Genomic DNA, 24,768 nt, shown 5'->3' with positions numbered 1-24,768 from the left:
TTTGCACTCCATCTTATTATTAGAAAACAGTACTAAATTGCTCATGCCGTGTAGCTAATACAACCACAAACCACTTATGTGAGTTTTCCAAAACTGACAGAAACCTGATTATGAAATATATCCACATGTATAAAAGGCTATCCTTGAATTTGTAAGCTCTGTAACAACTACCATTGATTAGATCGACAAATTAATCTAAGTCTTAGCAAGTCAACAAGGGATCCAAACAACAATTTCAGACCATTTAATGGAAATTTTGCAACAATCTACTTACAAAAATTTATACCAAAGAGCGTTGAAGAAACAGTAATCTGCCTTCTCCAACACTCTAATTTCTTTTTCTTCTCTCTCATTGGAAGACACCAGTGAAGTGATCAAAATTTTATTCCACTGACCATATATATAATCTTCTACCTATGACAAAATAATACAGAGACAGAAAATACCTACCTCTTTGACGGCTGAGCAGATGGATTAATATCAAAGAGAACAAATTGCGAGATTTCAGTGTGTTTTTCCTCAGCTATAGTATTAGAACTTGAGTATGAAGACTCGAATTCTGAATTTGAATGAATTTTCCATTGAAAATAAAACCCTGGAAGAAAAGAATTGAGAATACATCAAAGTATGGAAGAAAATCCAGAAGCTCTTGAGTGATTTTCCTAAAATGAATGTTCACTTAGGTACTGTTTTGCTGATTAATGCAATTGCCAGCTTTCTCCACTCTACAGCTTGTATCCTGTGAATAGTTATGAATTTCTGTGCTCATTTGTTACAGTCCCTACATCAATGCTGCATACTCCACCTCTTAAGTTATTTCCTAGGCATCCCCACCCATCCCCTCTCCGAATCCATGGGGGCCCAAGCCCTTTATTCCACTTCTGCTGTCTAAAATACCTCCTTCCCAAATCATGCGAGGATCCCCTAGCTCGTTTTAGTGTTTGTTGGACATTTTCAACTGGAATGTCCAAGTCTGGTTGGTTAGCACTATTTGTGCCTGGATTGTTTTCATTTGGATAACAAGTGGCAGGATCATGCCTGTCCCATTGGCCTTCTGTAGTTTCATCAATCACCATAGAGTTCACAACAGAAGATGAAGTTTCTTTCGTATGATGGGGAAATGGAGGAAGTGGAGGGAAAGGATGGAAAGGCATGCCAGGAGCAATAGCCCAACTCTCCACAGTTCCATCCTGAGGTGACCCAAATTGCTGCACAATGGGCAATGGAATTCCATATGAGACAGGTAAGCAGGAAATGAATTTCCTCTGAGGATGTCCAACAGGGAGATCAGTAATGGTTGATGAAGCATTGGATGAAACCAGAGTGAGATTGACAGGAGATGAGAACCCAGGTGGAACATCACTGTGGATATTCTGCCTTTCATTATCAGCACAACTAGCTTCATCTTGTCGACAGTAATTGCGAACACAATGAGGGCAATAACTGTTCTCTCTGCATGGTTTGCCTATGCGATCCAGTACATCATTAACTATGCCAGGTGGTGGTTTATATTCAGATTGGTGTAGCAACCCAGACTGAATTTTCTGCTCATCATGCTGAAGAGGTCCTGAAGATATTTTTTCGTCAGCTGGTTGATCCCATCGGCTTTTACGCTTCCGAGTTTTCACACCACCAACAACACAAGGCGCAGAACAGCCCTTGTGGACAGCAGTGTCCACTGAAGTTGTTGCTAGCTTTGACTGCCTGGAGCAATCTATTGCTTCTGTAGGCCTTACACCCAGATCATGCAAATGATTCTGTGAAGCTGAAACCCTATTGCTGATGGAGCCTCTGTGAAACTCCATCTTTCCTTCCTCCCTATCCATATAACTATATTTTCTGCAATGTCGAGGAATCCATTTGTCTCGGAAATTTCGTGCAATTTGATGAACCTGTTTATTGCACAACAAACACATCAAAACTCATGTTTTCCACCCTAAAGACTATATAAATGTATACCACAAATAAGTCACTGCAGAATCAATCCATTAAATTATGAGTATGGTTTCCATTTATAAATTTAAATTCTTCTCCACCAGTTTCAAAGAGTTTGCCCTTTGCCCTCCTTTCTGTTTTTGCTTTCCCATAAAACATAAGATGCTAGCTTATATTGCTTTTCACTACTGCTCTGAAATGGGAAACTGTTTACTTGAGCCTAAGAATTAGACTAAGGTTAATACATGCTTTTAAGGAAACTTTGTAATGTGAATTGTGAATGCATTATTATGTCTCTTTTGAAGAAACTTCCAAAGAGGGAAAATACTTTGGGACATAGGAAATATATGATACAGATGCTAAAAGTTTAAAACTGCAGAAAGGAGAGAGTCGGAGAGACTACCTGTTTGTCATTGTGCTCTGCCAATGACAATATTGAATCCATAAAGCTGCACAAATCAACATTCTCAGTAACATATACCAATAAATTGAATCCATTGTAAGAAAAATAATCATTTTCAACTTGCATGTTAGGAAGTTAACATCTGAAAGAATTTGGCAGCCTAAGAGAAGGAACAGGAAATAATAAGTACTGATGTTTCTTTAAAACTTGCCTGTACAACTACATGTTCATGAAAATTCACCAGTCAAGACTCAAGGTTGAAAATTCTTGAAGAATATTAGAGGAAAAGCATGAGAATATACAAATTGAAATGGAAGGAATAAACATAGACAAATGCAAGGGTAAGAAATCAAAGCCGCACAATCGAAACATGTCACAAGTATAGACAATCCAAAGAGGCAAACGTAGTCATCAAGTTATCTATTAAGCACTGCAACATTGTATATTGGAAAATGCAGCAGAGAAGCAAGGCTTTCTGCTTCTTATACCCTAAGGGAAGAGAGAGAGAGGGAGAGAGAGAGAGAGTCTCTAAATCTCATCTTTGCAAACTTTATTCTTTAATATGCATTAGATGCTACAATTGTATGCTTCACAACATCATTGCTTGCTCTATGCCTTGGACATTTTGCAACTCTTGTATAATTTCATGCTTAAAAAATATATATAAAAAAATCCTGCTCTTTTCTTGTTCATTCCCAAATCACAAGACAGTTTTGCTTCTCTTGTATAATACCACTGTGTTCTGGGGTTGCTACCCTTATTTCACTACTTTATAGAAAAAGTTGTTAAAAATTCTATTGCTTGGTGAATCATGAGATTTGCCTAAATTCTATTGCTTCTACACCAAAAAGAATTTCTTTCCTCTATTCTTGTCAGTTCATAAAATCTCCATCCCAGCCTGAGACTAATCAAACCATAACAAACATTTTTTCCATAATGATGAACCATCTAATTCTAGCCAGAAAGCCCCTCAAATTGAGTACAGTTGGACAAAAAAATTCCATTAAGAAAGATCAAGTCTGGTGATCACAGAGCAAAGAGTTGAGCATAACATTATTAATTTGTTGTCTGTAAACCCATTGAAGACAATTTTAACAAAAAAGAAGATCCCTAATTTATCAACAAAGGGGTGAATTCAATAATAAGAACCAGATATTATTCTAACCTCTCCATTCCAGGACAAGGAGGACCTCCATTAATATGTTCTGGTGTAAGTAGCTCCCTGAATGCCAAATACTCTAAAACCTGCAGAAAAATCAGTTAATGGCTTATTGTTATCCTTTATATTCCTGAAAGTTCTAAAAGTTATTTACTTATGAAGTTTTTAACAACAGTCTAGATGAAATAAATCAAGTTGCAAGCATCCTGACAATGAAAAATTGGAAAAATCAATAATGTTCATACTATTGGATGTACGATTTCTTAATCAAGGCTAACATAATTGATAAAGCATCAGATTTAAACCATGTATTTTTTTAATGTTAAATTACCATTTCCTATCAAGGGAAATCAAGAGAGAAAAAGAAACTGATGTGGGACTTAGATTTCCAAACAGTAATAGAAGAAGCAAAAGGGATTAGAAATAGCAGAAATTCGTATCTCTTCAGACAGTAAGGGAAATTGATTTTCAGCAGCCCAATACATCTCCAGGTGTGCTCCTAGCAATCCTAACATGATTCTACTTGTTTTGGGAGAGTTTCTACTTGTTTTGGGAGTGTTTTTTAGCTGCCAAATTAGTTTATTTTGCTGTCCCATTTCAGTTAGAATTTGTTTTTTGTTTTCCTACTCTATGACCTAGGATTAGATTAATTCCTATTTTATTTATATCTTCCTATTGCATTTAGGTTTATCTAAACTTCCTAATTAATACCTTTATATTTGTATTAGGTTTAGGAGTCCAATAACTCTATAAATACCCAAAAAATCTGTGTATTTCAGTTTAGATTTCAATTAATAAAAATGCAGCAGGGTATTTTCTCTCTATTTTCACTCTTTTTGTGAGCGTGTGTTCTTTGATGAGCTTCAAGCAGCGTCAGAAACACTATTAAATATTACTGCACTTTGTCAGGCAGATGAATACTTGTATTTACCCATATTTACTGCATTAAGACTTCAAATATTACATTGTATACTTTGACACATTTGGATACACATCAAGGGAAAAACTTGTCAAAGTTTGAAGGTCGGGGTCTTTTGCAAACTTTGGCTATAATTATAGAAAATCAGTATCATGTCTATAACAGGGTTTGCAGTATGTGCACCTTCAAAAGTTTTCGGACAATTGGTGTCTTTTTGAAGTCCTTTTGGTACTGCTTTATCATGTTATGGAGCATCTGCAAACCTGGAAAAAAAAATGTCATTTAGCCAGCAATTCCCATTCTTAAGCAACTGAAGGTGCAACCAAAACAATTTTACTTATTCCTTAACATGAACAAGCAAAATTACATGCTATACATCAGAAGAGGAAAACTTGCCATTTTTGTTAATTATATCAACCAACACCACTCGTGATTTAGTTTTTAGAAGTGCACCAAGAATCATTGAAAGATCTCGATTGCTGCAAAATAAATAAACTACATTGTCATGCACACGTCTCATTGAAGACTATATTACAACCCAAAATTTGGATGATAACATAGAATAATAATAAAAAATAACAGGAGAAAATTCAAAATTACCTCTGAATTGCTTCACCATTTACACTAGCACCAGACGCTGCAGTAAGAAGCAGAAGCTTCAAGTAACCTTTAGGGGCATCCTGTCAAAAAAGGAATACAAACAAAAATGCCTGAATAGAGACACCTATCCAGACTTAAAAGAATTGAAGCCTTAAGTATCAACAAACTTCATTCAATCAGAAAATAACACTTCTGAATATAACAGCACAATTTGAAGGAAGATGATCCTAAGCAAATTGACAGCAATAAATCTTGGTTATGACCTTTTACTGCAGAGATATTACACTTATGGCAACTGGAAAAATTAAAGGTTCTATAAAAATAAATAAAGCTTTCCCGCTATTTTTAAGCTACTAAGAGGAAGTTTGGCTGCTAAATGCCCCAAAATGACAACTTATCCCACAAGCTTTTTTCTGTAGCTCGTGTTGAGGCAGAAGGCGTGTTTTGGGCCCGGGAGACTGTTAGCCCAGCTCCACCAGCAAAGCCAAACTCAGCCTAAAACAATACCAACAACTGAACACCCAAAAATATGAAAGACTCAAATTTCAACAAGTTGCTTACTTTTCGTTTGCTTATCCCACCATCAGCATCCAACAACTCATTAAGTTTCTCCTCAACTGCAAATGTTAAAATTCATTGACCATCACATATAACATGTAAAATTGTCCATTTGTTAATACAAGTAAAAAGGGGATCCTCACCTGCCTCAAAACGGCCATTGGAAGTACCATCAATAAATTTTTTGGGTTTGATAGACAGCAGCTGTGATTTGTTGGCCACCATCTGAAATTTATTCACGCTTGAAGGATTACTGGTACACTTTCCTTTTTTAGCAAAACCAGATTCACGTGATGTTTTAATCAGAAAACGTGATTTAACAAAAACCCGCTTTTCTTCAGCTGTAGCAGACTTTGGCTTCCTGTTAGCAACCATACCATCAGATGATGATTTGCTAAGCATTGTAGTTGGAGGGAACCTTTGAATCTCTTCCTTGGAAATTACTTGTTTAACAGCAGATGCAGATTTTCCTTTTACATCATCTGCTTCTACAAAACTTTCTATTGGTTGACTAGGAAATGGAAAATTTCCCTTTAAACCATCAATTTCCAACGAACTATGGAATTGTGAAATGGCAGAAACAGATTGGTTCACAGAGTCCTCAATTTCAGAGACAACCTCCATTTTCCCAGCAGCTGTTGTGGAATTACCCATTGTATCTCTATCTTTTGGTTTACTCTCTGCAACTTGCATTTCTATGTCATCAAAGGAACTGGTTTTGCATACCCTATTCCTGAATCCATCTCCAGTTTCACCATCTTCAAGCATCACTGGTTCAAGAAATTCTTCATCTGAATCAACTTGATCAATTACCTCGGTGTTTCTTGGATCACCACCAATATAACCTTGACAATGAGGTGAACCACAATAACATCGTTTTGCAGCAGCCCCAACCACTCTTACATAGTTGTAGTCAAAAGTCACTTCTTCACCCTGAACAAAAACCATGTTTATAAAAAGACAACACAAAGATAAAGAATGCATATCAAATTTTAAAAAGAGCCATATGACACAAAAAAATGGCAAAGGCTTGGAATTTCAGCTTGGAGATCCCAATTTCAAATTATTTTGGAATCACAGTGGAAAGGTTTATGGAATGTAGAGACTGCCCCTGCTGTAAAGTCCAAGGCCCAATGAGCTTCCCAATTGAAAAGCTGCAACAAGCTGAGTCTTCTATGGCAAACACATGGTAAGGCATCAAACATTGAAGTGTTTCCTGCGGCTCAACAACTAAACTATGTTCTACATATACTGAAGTATGAAGAAAAAAGTATGGCTCTACGGCAAACACACGTGGCAAGGCATCAAATATTGAAGTGTTTCCTGTAGCTCACTAACTAAACTATGTTCTATATATACTGAAGGATGAAGAAGAGAGCATGGCACATTGTTTGACTTGACAGGCAACAAGCCAGCAATCTCTTCCCGCCGAGTTAAAACCTCAATCCTCAGCACCAGATGTGAACTGATTCCTTTCTTTATATTCCAAGGTTAAGCATAAAATGCTCATCATGTGCTACTCACAATAAGCAAGTAATTGTACTCCTTGATCCCAACCCCAAGTCAATCATCTTTCCACTAAAGACCATATTATGTATTTGTCAAGTTTAATCAGAGAAAACAAAATAAGTGCCCTTTCATTCATTTTATTCACACATTCAAGTCTAGTACTTCCTCTTTTAAAGTTCGATGGAACAGAAAGGTGTTAGTGACTTGAATTACACTTACATGTCAATTGAAACCAGTAAGTACAACAAAACAACAGCGAAAGACTCCAAAAGCAAAAATTTTCACATTTCTAAAAGCATTTCCTTGATACAATCACAATTAGTCAAATTTCTATTGCAGATATGTTGCATTCAGTGAGTAAAAACTATAATAATTTTGGACTGGTATGAAGAAGTGCAATATATCAATTAAATTAATTAACATAATGTGCAAACATACCTTCTTAATGTCCCTCAATGCAAATAATCCAATACAGATTTCTCCATTGGCCACCCACTACAAAAATTAACAGTAATGCAAACTATTAACATAGAGAAAATTTTACGGAAGTAAAAGTGAAATTTATGGAAGATTAAGCTCACGCAACAGGCAACACATACAAGAACATAAAAGAATTTATGCATACATGGTGTTTGAGTAAAATAAAACAGGATTTCATAAATCCTACACAGGAACCTGGTTAGTAACAACATTCAGCACTCTGTCCGAAGTAGTCGTAGTAGTAGTAGCCAGTACATTGAGATAAAAGTAAGTAATATAAGAGAAACACTATGTTCTATAAAACTTCAATTGTGGAAGAGACAAAAATGTCACGAGAAGAAGGCATGCTAAAAGAAAAAAAATAGAGAAGCTAAATTTCAGCAGAAGAAACAAATTCAAGAACCGGTGCATAACAAGTGAAAATATAAATCACAAAACAAAATGGTTCCTCTTGAAGCTTGAGAATGCAGAATTAAAACAAAACAGACTGGAAAATTCACATTATAGTTAGATGCAGATATGCAAATCAATCACCTTTTCAGTACGACAATTAGGATCACAACTATGGTTAATGAATCGCCCCAAATTTCCTTTCGCACAAGCATCTATCACCTGAAAGAATAGAAAACTTGGATCACAGGTGAAAAAACAAAAGAAAAGAAAAGAGTTCATTATAGGAATATAACAAGCTGAAACAGAATATGCTCCTTACTTTAAAATTTATTAAATTAAATACAAACTAATGAGTGAAGCATGTTTCATTGACTTTTCTTTGAAAGGTGTGGAAACATGATAGCATGCCATGTTGGTCGGTGAACCAATATTTCAAGACGCTATGCCTTTGCCATATTTTTTACTCACAAGTCATGAGATAAGTGGATGTGCTCTACTATGCCATGTGTCATCTAGAAACGTTGATTTTTGGATTATCTGAATTCAAATTAGAATAATTTTTCCCCTCACTTCAACATTTTCTTATATAGTCTTCACACTGTATGTTTTAAAATTTTATTTATTATTTTATAGTATGAGGAGTTAATTTTCACATATCATATCTTATTTATTTATTCATTAAACTATAATAGAAGATTAACTATATAATAATATTTTGATATTTATTATGTTAAAAAATTAATTATTTTTTATCTTTATATTATCATTAGGAAAAGTATAAGATTTTTAAAAATTATAATATTTTATGTTATTAATAAATTCAAAAGCTAAAATCTTATAAAATTTTAAAAATAAAAATGAAAATTTAGAATTTCATAATAAAAGAATAAAAGATTGGATCATTAATAATTTTAAAATAGTAAATTATCAAAATCAAAATGTATATAATATAAAATATGCAGGTTGTTATATATAATATAATGACACCAGAAGTATAATTAGTGAACATGTATTATTTGTCTACTTGAGGATTTATCTAGTAAATATATAGAAACCATAGAATCAATACAAACTACATAGAATTTATCAAGTAGCAAGGCCCCATCCATCCACCTTTTATTTTGTTTCTTTCTCAGTTTTGTTGTATCTTGAGGATGAGCACACTCCTTTCAAAGTTTATTATGGTTTGATTTTCCTTCTTCAAGATAGGAAATGATTAGTGAAAACTTGTGTGTCATATGCACAATCGTTCCTTGATCATTATAGCCACACAGGTCAAGGAAAATTAACTACTAATACGGGCAAAAGAGTCCTTTAGAAACAAACACCCCTTCTGGTTTAAAAAAAATAAAGGACACAGCTATTAGCCCATTTATTAGCATATAACATGAGTTAGAGGAACCCGTAGTAATGCTTAGTTACTAATACCCAACCCTGAAAGCTGAAATGAACATATGGAAATCAAGCTCAGAAAGCAGGTCCAAGCGTCTTATGTACAAGTGCGAAAAAGATCCAAGTTATGCCCAGGGATAGCTACAGAAAGCATCTATATGAAGCTAACTTGGGTAAGCCCAAGCATCATCAACATTATAAAACTTGTTAGGACGTGCTGATAACCATGCCAAGACTTGCCCAAACCATGGCCAGCTACAATGTAAAGACACATCTATAACAAAGATGTGCTGCAATGGGGCCTTGCCAGTCGCCACTAATGAATAAAAATAGTGGGGTCTCTAAAACCACTTACTACATTAATTTTCTGCCAATATGCCTCCGTCACAACTATCTCAGCACCTCGAACAGAACTAAAGTACTTAAGTTCAACACACGTCTTAAAACTCATGCCCATTTGAAAGCAAGACAGAGAGAGTTCTTTACTGAGAGTCTGATATGTCAAATAATAGCTTTTAAAATGTCATATTATATCACTATTTAGCAATATAATTTAGAACATAAGAGGCTGACAGAATGATGTTGCAGAAGTAGTAAAAAAGGATTGTGACCCAAGATTTTTCTCAAAAAGTAGCTGCAAACCAAGTGGAATTGAGGAAAGGATCGATATAAAATCAGACTAGTTTTGACATTAAGAACCCCGCCTAAGTAGTTTGCGCTTAGCCAGTCCCAAGCCCGGATAAAGGAGGAGGATTGCGGTAGGTGACAACCAGCGTAAAAATTTCGTCACACCCTATGATATGGATTCAAATGATATAAACATTGGGGCGTCCTCTACTAACGACGCGCTACATCGGAGCCCGGGTGTAGTGATAAATATGCAAGGGTGTAGGGCGTTCACCGAAAATGACGCGCCATGCCGGCGCCCGGGTGTGGTGTTAAGTGAGCAAGGGTTCCCACATCATGGACGGGTGTGGGTAAAGAAGTTAGTCCATAGGACAGATAGTAGAACAAATAGTGGAACAGAACACAAGATAGACATATAAAACAATAGAAGATATTATAGAAGGAGACCAATTAGGAAGGAGCAGGATAGGAGGAGGATCAGGATTAGTACTTGGAATGTTGGATCACTTACAGGAAAATTAATGGAGCTTGTGGATACCTTAGAAAGGAGAAGGGTGAATATTGCTTGCATTCAGGAGACTAAATGGGTAGGCGAGAAAAGTAAGGAAGTGGGTAATTCAGGGTACAAACTGTGGTTTACCGGAAAGGAGAGAAACAAGAACGAAGTGGGTATAATCATAGACAGAATATTGAAAGACGCAGTAGTAGCTGTGAAAAGAGTAAGAGATAGAATTATACTAGTAAAGCTAGTACTAGAAGGAGAAATAATAAATATAGTTAGTGCTTATGCCCCACAAATAGGACTAGACAGTGAGAGTAAACAAAGGTTTTGGGAAGATATGGATGATTTAATGCAAAGCATACCGAATGAAGAGAATGTTTTCATTGGTGGAGATTTGAATGGACATGTAGGAACTGATAGACAAGGTTATGAGAATGTTCATGGAGGTTTTGGTTTTGGCAGTCGAAATGAGGAGGGAAAAAGCATCCTGGATTTTGCTATGGCATACGACCTAATACTAGCAAATACCTACTTTATAAAAAGAGAGTCACATTTAGTGACTTTCAAAAGTGGGCAACATAGAAGCCAAATCGACTTCCTCTTAACCAGGAAGACAAATAGAGCTCTATGCAAGGATTGCAAGGTCATTCCAGGAGAGGCTTTAACAAGTCAACATCGGTTGGTGGTCTTGGATGTCAAGTTTAGGAACAATTCAAGTAAGGTCAGAAGAAATAGTGTAGCTCGAACAAAGTGGTGGGAGTTCAAAGGAGTAAAGCAAGTGAAGTTCAAAAATGAGCTTGTCGAGTCCGAAGTATGGAAGCTAGATATGGAGGCCAATGATATGTGGATACAGATGGCATCAAAGATTAGAGAAGTAGCTAGAAAAGTACTTGGAGAGTCTAAAGGACATGGACCACCCTCAAAAGAGAGATGGTGGTGGAATGAGGAAGTACAAAAGGCAATGAAGAGAAAAAGGGAATGGTATAAGAAATTACCTAAATGTGATAATAATGAGGCATATGAACAGACAAGATAGCAAAGAAAGAAGCAAAAAGGCGATTAGTCAAGCAAGAGCACAGGCCTTTGAAAAGTTATATGAGAAACTTGGAACTAAAGAAGGGGAGAAAGATATTTATAGATTAGCAAGGAGTAGAGAAAGGAAATGTCAAGATCTCAATCAAGTTAGGTGCATTAAGGATAAAGAAGGAAAAGTGTTAGTGAAAGATGAGGACATTAAAGAAAGATGGAGAAATTATTTTAATGATCTCTTTAATAATAGTCAAAATGGTAATAGCGTGAATATAGATTATAGAACAATAGAAAAGAATGTAAATTATACTAGAACGATTCGATCTTTAGAAGTAAAGGAAGCACTTAAGAGAATGAAAGTGGGTAAAGCCTGTGGACCCGATGAAATACCAATTGAAGTGTGGAAGTATTTGGGAGATATGGGAGTGGCATGGTTAACTAAATTATTTAATAAGATTCTAAACTCAAAGAAAATGCCTAATGAATGGAGAAAGAGTATTTTAGTACCTATTTTTAAAAATAAGGGAGACATACAGAGTTGCTCAAACTATAGGGGAATTAAACTCATGAGCCATACTATGAAGTTGTGGGAGAGAGTTGTGGAGCATCGACTACATCATGATACCTCTATCTCTCCCAATCAATTTGGTTTCATGCCCGGTCGTTCAACTATGGAAGCGATCTTTCTCATTAGAAGCTTGATGGAGAAATATAGAGATGTAAAGAAAGATCTACACATGGTTTTTATTGATTTGGAGAAGGCTTATGATAGTGTTCCAAGAGAGGTCTTATGGAATGTGTTAGAACAAAAGAGGGTATCTATTAGGTACATACAAGTATTGAAAGATATGTATGAAGGAGCAACTACTATTGTGCGCACAGTGGGAGGGGACACAAGAGATTTTCCGATCTCAATTGGATTACACCAAGGATCAGCCATAAGCGCTTACCTTTTTATATTAGTTTTAGATGAACTGACGAAACATATACAAGAGAGTATTCCTTGGTGCATGATGTTTGCGGATGATATTGTTCTGATAGATGAGACACGAGAAGGAGTCAATAGAAAGCTAGAACTTTGGAGAAGTACTCTAGAGTCAAAGGGTTTTAAGTTAAGTAGAACGAAGACAGAATACATGCATTGCAAGTTCAGTGAAGGCCAAACTGGTGATAGAGAAGGAGTTAGTTTGAATGGAGTGATACTGTTACAAAGTAATCACTTTAAATATCTAGGCTCAGTTCTTCAAGTAGATGGGGGATGTGACGAGGATGTTAGTCATAGGATTAAAGCCGGATGGTTGAAGTGGAGACGTGCCACAGGAGTTTTATGTGATCGTAAGATTCCCAATAAATTGAAAGGAAAATTTTACCGTACAGCCATACGACCGGCTATGTTATATGGTAGTAAGTGTTGGGCACTGAAAGAGTCGTATGCATCTAAGATAAGAGTTATAGAGATGAGAATGTTAAGGTGGATGAGTGGCCATACTAGACTAGATAAAGTCCGTAATGAGAGTATTAGAGAAAAGGTAGGAGTGGTGCCAATTGAAGATAAGTTGAGAGAAGGGAGATTGAGGTGGTTTGGTCATGTGAAGCGTAGACATACGGAGGCTCCAGTTAGACAAGTAGAGCACATTAGGTTAGAGGATAGAAAGAAAAAAAGGGATAGACCTAAATTGACTTGGAGGAGAGTAGTACAACATGACTTAGAAGCATTACACATTTCTGAGGATTTAACCCAAAATCGTTCAGAGTGGAAAAAGCGAATCCATATAGCCAACCCCAAATTTTTGGAATAAAGGCTTAGTTGATTTGAGTTGAGTTTTGACATTACGGCTTAGTTGAGTTGACTCACAACCTAACTACATTGTGTAATGCTTATTTATACATGACTGAATTATTAAAAGATGCCAAAAGTAAAAGGGATAAACCAAGTAACCAATTAGCACGCAAGAGAAAGCTAAAGCCTGAAATTTAATACTTTTAAGAACCTTCAGAAAGCTCTATAGGTATGCATAACAAGAAAGAGAAAAATTATGAGAATGTAGTTCTCATAATGCAAGATGCAACATGCAGATTCTAATACTCCACTACTTTGAAAGATCCAAAATTGGCTATCCCTGCATGATCCATTATTAGCAACCTTTTATTTGTCATCCACCATTTAAAAACCTATAAAATTTTTCTAGACTCTAGTGAAAAAAGAAACCAAAAGAAAATTTCTTCCTCAAAAAACCACGGGATAGTGCAGCAACTACAACAAAGGGCAAATTTCGAATTCACTGAAATGTCACAAGAGTCAACAAGCACCTTAAGACCCAATATGAGAATCCATGGATCTGACAATCAGTGTTGTCACCAGGTGCCCAGGCACTTGCCTAGGTGCCCAGGCACTTGCCTAGGCGCCCAGGCGATGTGAAATCCAGGCACCTCGCCTGGGAAGCCTCCAAGTGAGGCAACTTCGCCCAGGCGCTGCCTAGGCGAGGCAAGGAGAGGCAAGAAAAGGCGAGAAAATGCAAAAAATTAAAAAAAAAAAAAAAGTTGAGAGAGAACATAGCCACCTTCTCCTCTTTCTTTCTTTCCTTTTTTTTTTTGTTTTGGTCAAACATTTTCATTATTTTTCTTCATTCTTCTCTTCTATCCCTCAAATTCTGAAATTCTTTTTTTGCTATCACTTTTTTTCTTAAACCACTATATTATTTGAAATTCTGCACGTATTCTATATTTTTTTTTTGTCAAAAATTCTCTCACATTTTTGTTATTCCAACCAAGTATGTTTATTGTTCCATTTCTTGTTTTATTACTCCTTATTAGAAGTGTCGTGGAATTCTTTGGATTTCATTGTTCTTATACTCAGTCAGTGGAAATAAAAGAATTTTTTCATTCTTTTCCTTCATTGATCTATGATTTAAATTCCTAATTCCATCAAATACACTGCCTATCCCAAATTTTTTGTACCCCTCTTGAAAAATATTTTTGAAGGAAAAATTCAATACATTCAGAAAATATTATTTTTGTAAAATTTGCATACTACAATCTATTTGAGTACTCTATTATAATAATCTAGTCCATTCTAGTATTTACAAGTTACATTCTAATCTATTCTAGTGTTCTTAATTCTTATGATAGAATTTTTTTCTATTTTCTATTTTTTTATTTGGTTAGGATCAAAACAAATAGTTGAAAAATCTATAGCATCATCACACACAAACAATAAAAAGGATCCAACATGAAAACATAGATGAATGCTTTTGATCTTGAAGATTTAAACGTATAATATATTATGAAATATGAATATGAAATTTTGACAATTTATTGATTGTGTAATTTATTAGAGCTTTTTACATTGTATATTTAATTATTTATTATTTTAGAATGAATTAGCACCTCACTTCGCTCAGGCGAGCGCCTAGGCAAGGCAATTGCCTAGCGCCTCGGGCGATGGAGGACCTTCTTGCCTTAAGAGTGCCTGGCGCTTTTGACAACAATGCTGACAATGCATGAGCAATTGGCTATCAAATGGTCTTGGATAAGTCAACCAATTAAATGATTGTATATTATTTAACATCCCAAACCTTGCACAGACATGTTTAATGGGGCTGCAACACTCTTTAAAAAATTTTGATACATTGCAAAAGATTTAGATAGTCCCATTGGTTAAGTGAGTCAATTTTATCAGCACAAGGCGATTATTCATGTGATTAATGATTACCAGACACTTTCAATTTTATAGAGTAAATTAGAGAATTCATAATATATCTCTCTTATTTCCATGTTATCTGAGATTTTCCCCAAGGCTGGAACAGATACCTCTTAAAAAATTTAAACCAAACATAAGAACCCCATCAGTTAATAAGCAGCAGATACTAATTAATGCCAACAGTGTTTTCCAGTAGTAAATGCCAGAAGTATTTCCAGCAGAAAGTTAGTTAAGCATAAGAAGACTGAAGGTCAAGCAACTATCACCAGAAGTTTCCGAACCTCATTACAGCATTTAAAACCAACACATTACTGTTGCTTATAACAAAACTAACAGGAAAAAGAAATAGAACATAGAAGAGCAGATCCAAACCTCACTGCCATTCAATGTCATGAAGTAGAAATGCTTATGACCCTTAGACGCATACTCTCTCTGCCGCGCCTCATAAGTTTGCATATCAAGCACCTGGAAAACCATGATGTAAGGAAAAAGTATATATTAAAATATTTGCAGAAACATGTTCACACTCACATGCAAGCACATTGTGAACAGAAAAGTGGGAATATGGATGGCAGTAGATGTCAAATTGAAATTCAAATCAAGAATTGAAATCTTCATTTTGTGAATTGAGAATCCAATTGTAAGATCCCATAAAAATACTGAAAATTAATTAAAATGATATATGTTCTAAAAAATAAGTAGAAAAAATATCATAACAACACATTTTTTATAAATATAAATTATCATTTAGCCAATTAGAAGTATGCTTTATAATAGAACAATATATTCTTATTATTTTATGTAGTTTTATTTTATAAAGGCAATGACTATCATATTGCATGTGTTGAAACTCATCTAAATTTGATAAAACAATTAAATAATAAAAAACGATAGCAGATTAAATTAAAAGACCAAAATATATTGATATAAATTATCATAATTTGACAACTATAATCAGAGAAGAAAATTAACAAAAAAATACAAAAAGAAAAAGACAATGAAAGAAAATAGAGAAGGAAAAGAATGGTTGGTGGAAGAAAATAGCCAGGAGAAGGTTTCATGTGCACCTTTCATTGTAAAAATGAAGTGAAATCTAAAATTTTGAAGCTATAGGGTCTAACAACTCTTTAGAAAAAGAATTGGTCCAATCGTATCCATTCACCTGATTCACTAACGAAACGTAAGATTCAGTCATGATTCAAGTACAATTGCGATTCATTCCATAGATTTGAATCGCTGGGATGGGGAATCAGATCAAATCTTACAAATCGAATTGAGAATCATAAGATTCTAATAACAATGGGGTAGGGATTCCTAGTTCCCTGCGAGGATTCGCCCAAAAGGAGTGGGGAATCCTGTATGGTAGGGATGGGGTGTATTATGCCCTCCACACCCCATAGAGATCCCTGCCCCGATGCTGGCAGGGACCTATGTAATATATATAATATTAGGTACATATATTAGATACATGTAATTTTTTACAATTATATAATTCATGTTTATTTTAATGAGTAACATGTTAATATTTTTGTTTCAGTATAATTAAAATTGGAAAAATATTAATAAAAGAAAGAGAACAAATAAAATCAAGTGAGGAATGGAGATCCCATGGGTATGCGAAAAATCCTGTCAACCATTAGGGATTTTTGGAACAGGGTGGGAATGCCCCCTGCCTGCATCAATGCTGTAGGGGACACACCCATGCAGTCAAGATTGAACTAGTGAATAAGTTTAGACCTACAATAATCACAGCCCTTCAAAATGTTTCTAGAACTATGTTTTGGCAAGCCCACTCTGGATAATATTAATGCAAAACTGAAAGTAATTAGTATGGCTTGGCAGGACCACGTCAATTTTTGGCTCAGGCAAAGCAGGCATACAACCAACAATGGGCCTGGCAAGGTCCATAAAATATTTTGAAGGAGTACAATTGTAATTAGCAACAGCAGATTTAACAGTTATCCTGCCAATAAATATATACTAAAATTAAATAAATTAGATAAATGGAAGACTGCAATTGTGGCTTTAAATTGGATTCATGCCCTATGATTCATTCATTTTTTTTTTTAAAATCAACAGGCTAAGTAACTCTGAAAATGTTACCTCTCCAACATATTCAATAAGAAATTGCCCTTTGGAAATACTCTCTTCCAATCGTAGGCCAAAACCTTTCTTCCCGCATCGATCCCACTTCATTTTGGTATAATTGCGCTTTTGAAACTGCAAATAGATTTTTAGACTAAGCTATACTCTTCATAAACTTTTTAAGAAAATTACAAGGAATAAAACTGTTACTGCCTGACAAAGCAGCAACTGTACCTGTTGATTTGAACATAAGTCCCCACATGGACAGGTGCCTTGAACACATTCAATGTTAAGCATTCGATTCAAGCATTCATCTCCACAGCCTAACCCACCATCTAGAGGTGGTTTGCAATGGCACACCATTATCTGCTTAAAATTTATAAAATAAAACAAATTATAAAATATAAAGCAACCTGAAAATCACAAAGTTATTTAGCCTTTTCAAGTTAATAACAATTCCAAAACGTAATACAACATTCTGGAAAAGATAATCATATTTCCCTACCATGACATGTCTTAAAAAAAAAAATTCCAGCAAATTAAATACTTATGTTGCAAAGATGAAAAAGAAAAGGTTTCAATAAAATAGCAAAAGCATATGGCTGTTTGTTTTGAATCTGAATATATCAAATAGACGAACTAAACTTTCATATGATTCATTTTATTCAGATTTCATGAGCAAGTTATTGCCCTCCCATGCTGGCACTTCTCCAATTCTTCTCTCAACTGGAAACATCATTTGAAAAGTAATTAATTAAATAGAAATACAAGTCAATTTAGATCTGTTGGAGAATTACAACAACTGAGCATTTGAAATCATTTGAAAAATCACATTTTCCATATTACAGTGGTTACCAAGCCAGGCCTCACTCTCAATACAGACCAGTATGTACAACACCTAGCATGGCATCCCAACCCCTGTAAGACCATAATCATATTAGAAAAAGTCCAACTTGCTACAACTCCAAGGCACACTTTCCAATTGAGATGAAGCATAGTCCTTTCCTCATTAACACCATTAATTAAAAATGTACAGTTAATCATAGATCTAAAGAAAACCACAATGCATACAAAAGTATGTTTCCATAACAGTAAGGCAGAAACAAAAATGAGTCTTGTTCACACCATAGCGCATTCAAAAGTATGTTTCCATAACAGTGAGAGGTAGAAACAAAAATTATAGTTCAGACCTCATCAATAGTCTGAGTCTTACGGCTACGGTGCAGAAACTGATTAGTAGAAATGCGTGTAAATTCATGCTCCTTGGAAACTGAAAAAACATTAAAAGAACCTCATTGTAAGATTCCAAAAAATGGGTTAAACCATAAATTAGCATCCAATCTTAAACATTGCATACCTGTTGTACGCTTACATTCTAATCCCTTATTCTTTGAAGGGATATCATAGGCATCTTCATCAGCATCTGATAAGCCCAACTCTGCATTAATTTCGGCATTTGATTTCTCCTGGGGAATGGAGCAATCACCAAATGCTGTATCCATGTTGTCCTTGCAAATCCTTCAAAAACAAATTTTAAAAAAAAAATACAAATTTATGATTTTAGAGAACAGGAAAGGAAAGAATTTTGCAGTAAGGAAGGGAGGACAAATAAGTGTGGGAGCAAAATAAGTTTTCTGTAATACATTAACCATAAAATGAACCAAAGACTATCTTCAAATTCTAACAGCTTGAGAAACTAACTCCGCATTTTTAAGTCCAACAACTGAGCTATATAATTTGGGAGAGGGGGGAGCTCTCCCATCCCGGTGGCTCAAACCTAAGCATCCAAGTTGGAATCCCAAGTTTAATAACTAGCTATTTGTTATTAAAGTTGCAATTACTATTGGACATGGTCATTGGGTACTCATTTCACACCCAATAGGATATATCAATTGATTGTGTATATTTCAAGTGAACTTAAACTGAATAACTGATACATAAAGATAGTATGGTTAAAATATAGGCTGAGATATTTTATCTTTAAAGTTTAATCCAAACTTCTAAAGCCACTAAAACAAATAAGTAATGTATTCCAACAATTATTTCTTAACAAATTATATAACCCTAAGAAGGGGAAGGAGAAGAAGAGGGGGGGAGGGGGTGGGAGTATATATACAACAATAAGAAAGAAAAATTTGCAAGTTACATTAAAAAGATATGAAAAGTTGGGTAACAAATTACCATTGGCAATTAGTTTGACCAATAGAATCTACTAGTGAAATAGGAATGCGCCGCCATTTATGACAATCATCACAGCGCACCCAAGCATTATCCACAGGTAAATGCTGCTCCTTTACATCATTTGATGCCATGTCTAAATTAGATACATCTATGGATGCAACATTGTCACCAGGATTGATTTTTCCCATATCATCAGCAATACACTTTCCTGAAGCAGCAATAGATGTGAAACAGAACTGACATTAACCTTTTGTATGCTAGAAACATCTATCCAACTGACAAAAGAAGAAATAAGAATATGAACATAAATTTACAAAGCAATTAAATATGCAACACAAATTATCTATTACCTGTTTCTGTATCATTTTCAGCTTTGCAAACAACGCGATCACAATCATTCTTCTCCTTGACTTTGTTTTTATTAACTGACCTCTGTTCATTTCCTTTCTGTCTATAACCATTTGCTCTCTTGCTTCTTGCTTTGTCAGAGACCTTAGACCTTCCCTTGCTCGTTCCAGATTTTCTTGGAAGTTGACATTCCTTGTATTTAGTTGAAGGAAGTAGCATGTTTGAATTATGTGATTCTGACAACCTATGCCCATCATCCAGGCCAGAACATATTTTAGTTTCTGCACTATCTTCTGCTTGCAAATCCTCTTCAGAGACTCTAAGTTCAGTCTCTTTTGACAAATGTAACTGCTCCTCAGAAAATTTCTTACTGCTTGAAGAGTTGCTGGATGCATTTGCCCCGGTAGGAGAACTATGAATCTCATTAGAGAAAAATCTATCACCCTTTCTCTGCCTACCCCCACCCTTCTTTGTTGCTTTAACTTTGTTTACGCTTGCCATAGCAGGAGATTTATCTTCCGGAGAACAGTCACTGGCACGGGTAAGTCTATCTTTCTTCTTTCCTCTCTTACTGCCAGTAACCACTCCAGGAGCAACAAAATCTTTAGAAGAGGTCAAAACGGCATTAGGAAGATCTTCTTGACATCTTGAATTAACTTGGCCTTCAGGAACCAAATTGATAACTTCTGAATCAGGTGAGGTTCCTGGATCTGTATACCTCTTCTCAACTACTACTCCTAATGAATCTACAAGAGAGGGAACCCCAAGACAATCCTCAGGAGCATCTCCAACAGACTTCTGAGAAGTCAAAATGACCTTCAATTCCTTGTCTGCTACATGTAAATCTGAAATAGAAGCATCAGAGTATATTTTTGCCTCCTCTAGCTTATTAAAAAGGCATTGTAGCTGCTCTTCAGTCCTCTCCTGCACCAAAATATCTTCAACACTATTGGCAAAATTTGGAATTTCAGAACTGGTTCCTTGGTATGACTTGGTCTCAAATTCACCACCACCACCACCAGCAGATGCTGAGGTATCAATTAGTTCTGGGAACATAATGTTCGGGCTATTTTGGGGAACTTGTTTTCCCACTTTAACTTTAAGGCGAATACCACTAGTCGAAGCATGTTTTTTTCCATTAGACCTATGGGAGCTTCCACCAGCCCAACTATTATTCCACTTTCTGCTCCGCTTTCCGCTTCCTCGGTGACCCTTTGTTTTGCTTGGTCCATGATTCTGAATTTCATTGAACACCAGCCCATTACTTTGCTCGAAATATTGTGTGATATTCCCTAATGATCCCCAGTTAGAAGAGCGAGCCGGTTTAGAGAAACAGCTTCTCTTCCTCCTTTCAGCCTTGAAGATCTGCATGTCTTGCACTTTGCTTTTGTTCTTGCCTTTCCTTGCAGCTCTTCTTGTCTGAGTTTTCTGGCTGGATTTACGTACTCGATTGCTCCTTCTAGAAGATGATGAGCCAATGTCAGGACATCTGGTTTTAGATGGACCATCATTTCCAGCACAATCCTTCCCTTCATTATCTGTCTGTTCAGAATTGTCAGCTGCACTGCTAGAATAAATGACACCAAAAACATCCTTCCCAAAAAGATTTGGTACATCCAACTTCTTACAAGAGCCATTCTCAGCAAAACCAAAGGGCTGACATGGCTGTGGACAGTTGGGAGCTATTTTAGGTGAACCATCCTTCAAATCACAGGCATCTGCTACCATACAAAATTTCTGGCCATGAATTTCAACCTTTATCTCAGTTGTAACGTCACTTTCCTCTTCCACAACATCTGGCGTTCTTTCCACAAAAGGTCCATCAACACTCCTATCATCTCTTAGCTCATTCTTCTGATCACAATTACCCAGTGTGTCAGCCATAACCAAATTCTCCAATGTCATCTGGCAATCCTGTGAAGACTGTATACTTCGACCTACGTCAGTTTTCTTCAAAATATCTGTTGGAACCCTTTCAGCAGAAAGATAATTGACATCCTTGCCATTTTTCTGTTCATTCTGACTATTACAAGTACTCGCCAGAAAACCTGTAATAGAAGATTCTTTAGGCACTTCAACACTGTGCAGTGATTTCTGGGTGCTTGAATTAGATTCCATCATGGTTAAAGAATCACTGTTCACATCCACAGCCCTCTCCAGGGCTACACTGCTAACAGTCTTAGCCCCCTCTATGTCATTTTCTTGGCAATAATCCCCAAAATCTGATTCCATCCGCATTTCATCATCCAATGAAGATGATATTTGTTTATCAACAGTACATTCTACCCAGGCAAAATGATCACTTTCCTTTTCCATGACTCCTTCCTCAGAGGGAACACTAACAGACCCATCACCCTTCAGCTCATCCTGCTGGATAATTTTTCCTGGGGAACCAATTGTAGGCATTATTTCCAAGAACTTTTCAAAGTCTTGACAAGAGGACAACTGGCAATGAGTAGTAGTTTCTATCACTGGTGAAACATTGATTTTCTCTTTCACAGCCTCTGTAGCCTCTTCTGCAAAGGAACTGTTAATGATCTGATCATCTTTCTGGTCTTCCTGCTGAACACAGTTACTTAGCATACCAGTTGTTGGTATCAATTCTGACAATGTACCATGGTCTAGTGGAAAGCCAATTTGGTTGTGATTATCAGTCTCTATCCTGGACAAACCAACACTTTTATTTTCTACTACCACCATAACCCTTTTAAAACAGGCAACACTGTTGTGCCTGTCCTGTTCAACCCCATTTCTAGGCAAAGCATCCTCATATATTAATTGTGCAGGCATTTCACAGTTTGATGAAGACATCATTTGATCACAAGTGTCATTCTCTGTTACAGATAAACCAGCACTTTTATCTTCCATAACCCCTTGAACAGTGCCACTCCAGTCATCCTTCCTTTCTTCCAGTTGATCACAATTCCTGACTGAACCAGACATAGGCATCAATTCCAGCGAGCTCTCACGATCCTCCGAGGGATCCACTAGTCCACCATTCTCATCATTAGACCCAACCTTTTCCACACACAATCCATTAGTTTCCACATTGCAATTGTCAATTCCACTTTGCCTTTCTTTCAAATAACCACCAGCAACCCCACATTCATCCTCCACCAATTTCCCTCGCACCAAACCAACCACACCTCTACTCTCATACTCCAGCCCAATTTCCCTATCAACAGATGCGTCCTCTGTAAAATCACCAGAGCTCACACAAACACCAGCATTATCTTTCTGAGATAACTTTAGGCACCCATCCAGCGCACTGGTGGAGCCCACATTACGATCAATCATATCAAAAGAAGCCTCCAAGAAAGACAGCTGCTCAGAAAAAGAATTTTTTTACTAGGCACACATGCTGCTCTACAGCAGCCAGGAGAAAAGGTTCGTGGACCTTAAGCGAGTTCTCACAAGAACCCATCAAAGTTCTATCAATTTGTTTAAGCAATTACAACATACCCATTATCGGAAACATCAATAGAAATCACCAAAACTGCAGCAAATTGACAATGCATAACCCGAAAAGCCTCCAATCAATAAAACCCTAACCTCTAAGTTTTGTTCACCATCTCCCTAAAATCAAAATCAGAACGAGAAAACAGTACCTGGGTAAACAGCTCCCAGATAATTACAAAAGAACCCTAGAATCCACGCTCTCTGCTCAAGCAAAAAACCCTATCTCAAAATTCGAAGGATAATGCAGACACAGAAACAAACCTCCACTTGAATGCATATACATACGAACACACATTGAACAGCTAAATTAAAACAAAAAATACAAACAGATAAGCAAATACCTGAACAGAGAAACAGAATTTAAGGCCGTTGGAGAAGTATTCTTTTTAATTGGTTTTTCGTTTTTTCCATCCAAACAGTTGCTTTAATTTTTCTTCTCTATTTTTTTGTATGTAAATATAAATAGAGAGAAGGAATTGCTTAATTGGTTCCTCAAAGGAGAAATACTGAAATAGGACACGCACGGAAAGGAAAAGCGAATGGCTTTTTTGCCGCTGAGAAGGGGAGGGAGTGTTTATCAAATATTTGATGCTGATTAGTGATTAGGTAGAACCCCTCTTCCTTCGACTCGGTGTATTACCTTTTTGACACGTTTTTTGCCCTAGGGCATTTTTGTCATTGTATATATATCCCTCTCTGAAACTTGATAAATAATTTATAAAATTATATCACCTAATTTTATGAAAATACTTTTAAAAAATTGCCAATATGATATACTATAGCTTATAAAATTTTCTCTTTAATTAGCGTTTAATATATTTTTTTACATTTTATATTTTCATAATTATATTATAAAAATTTAATAATAAAAATTTTAATTAATTATAATTTTATTTTAAGTGTTAATGAATAAAGTAATATGTGAATAAAGTAATATTTTTATTATTTTTGATATATGTCAATAAAATAATAAATAAAATATAAAAAATATCACTTGATAATTTTGAAATAATATTATTAAAATTCTAATGTTTTAAAAATAAATACTTTAATTTTACAAATAATTTTTAGTTTATATATATACACCCATGCTATTTTAAAAAATAACTCACTATTTTATAAAAAAAATTAATTTAAAAAATGATTAATTTTTATAGATGTTACTATGAATAGAAATTTACGATTTTTAAAATTATTGAATGATGAAATAAAAGTAATTTTAAATAACTATTAATATTTTTGTATGAAACAATATTTTAATAGTTAAAGTTTAAAAATATTTAAATAAAAGTTAATATCTAATATGACAAGTCAATTTTATGTAATAAAATATAAAAACAAAAATAAACTTATTACTATGTATATTTAAAGCAATTATTTAAATATATAATAATTTTTAAAAAACAATTCATTATTTTTTAAATTTAGTTATAAATTAATTAAGAAATAATTAATTTTTAGGGACATAGCAGAAATTTAAGAATTTTAA

The 24,768-nt window shown here is 35.3% G+C and overlaps 1 protein-coding gene across 1 annotated transcript; it reads right to left on the bottom strand.

Moving 5' to 3' along the window:
* Nucleotides 1-366: 366 nt before the first annotated feature.
* LOC110632631 (histone-lysine N-methyltransferase ASHH2-like) lies at nt 367-23,899 on the bottom strand. The gene is given in 19 exon segments (XM_021780908.2): nt 367-751; nt 753-1,892; nt 2,339-2,384; nt 3,504-3,583; nt 4,600-4,679; nt 4,813-4,895; nt 5,017-5,096; nt 5,578-5,633; nt 5,718-6,507; nt 7,522-7,578; nt 8,098-8,175; nt 15,579-15,671; nt 17,310-17,426; nt 17,526-17,657; nt 18,482-18,561; nt 18,649-18,809; nt 19,473-19,680; nt 19,823-23,480; nt 23,621-23,899. Coding segments are annotated over 18 exon segments (6,648 nt in total). The 5' UTR covers nt 23,118-23,480; nt 23,621-23,899; the 3' UTR covers nt 367-679.
* Between the last annotated feature and the right edge of the window lie 869 nt (nt 23,900-24,768).

Source organism: Hevea brasiliensis, chromosome 12, assembly GCF_030052815.1.
Source record: "Hevea brasiliensis isolate MT/VB/25A 57/8 chromosome 12, ASM3005281v1, whole genome shotgun sequence".
Lineage (NCBI taxonomy): Eukaryota > Viridiplantae > Streptophyta > Magnoliopsida > Malpighiales > Euphorbiaceae > Hevea > Hevea brasiliensis.
This window is presented reverse-complemented; position numbering and strand designations above follow the sequence as displayed.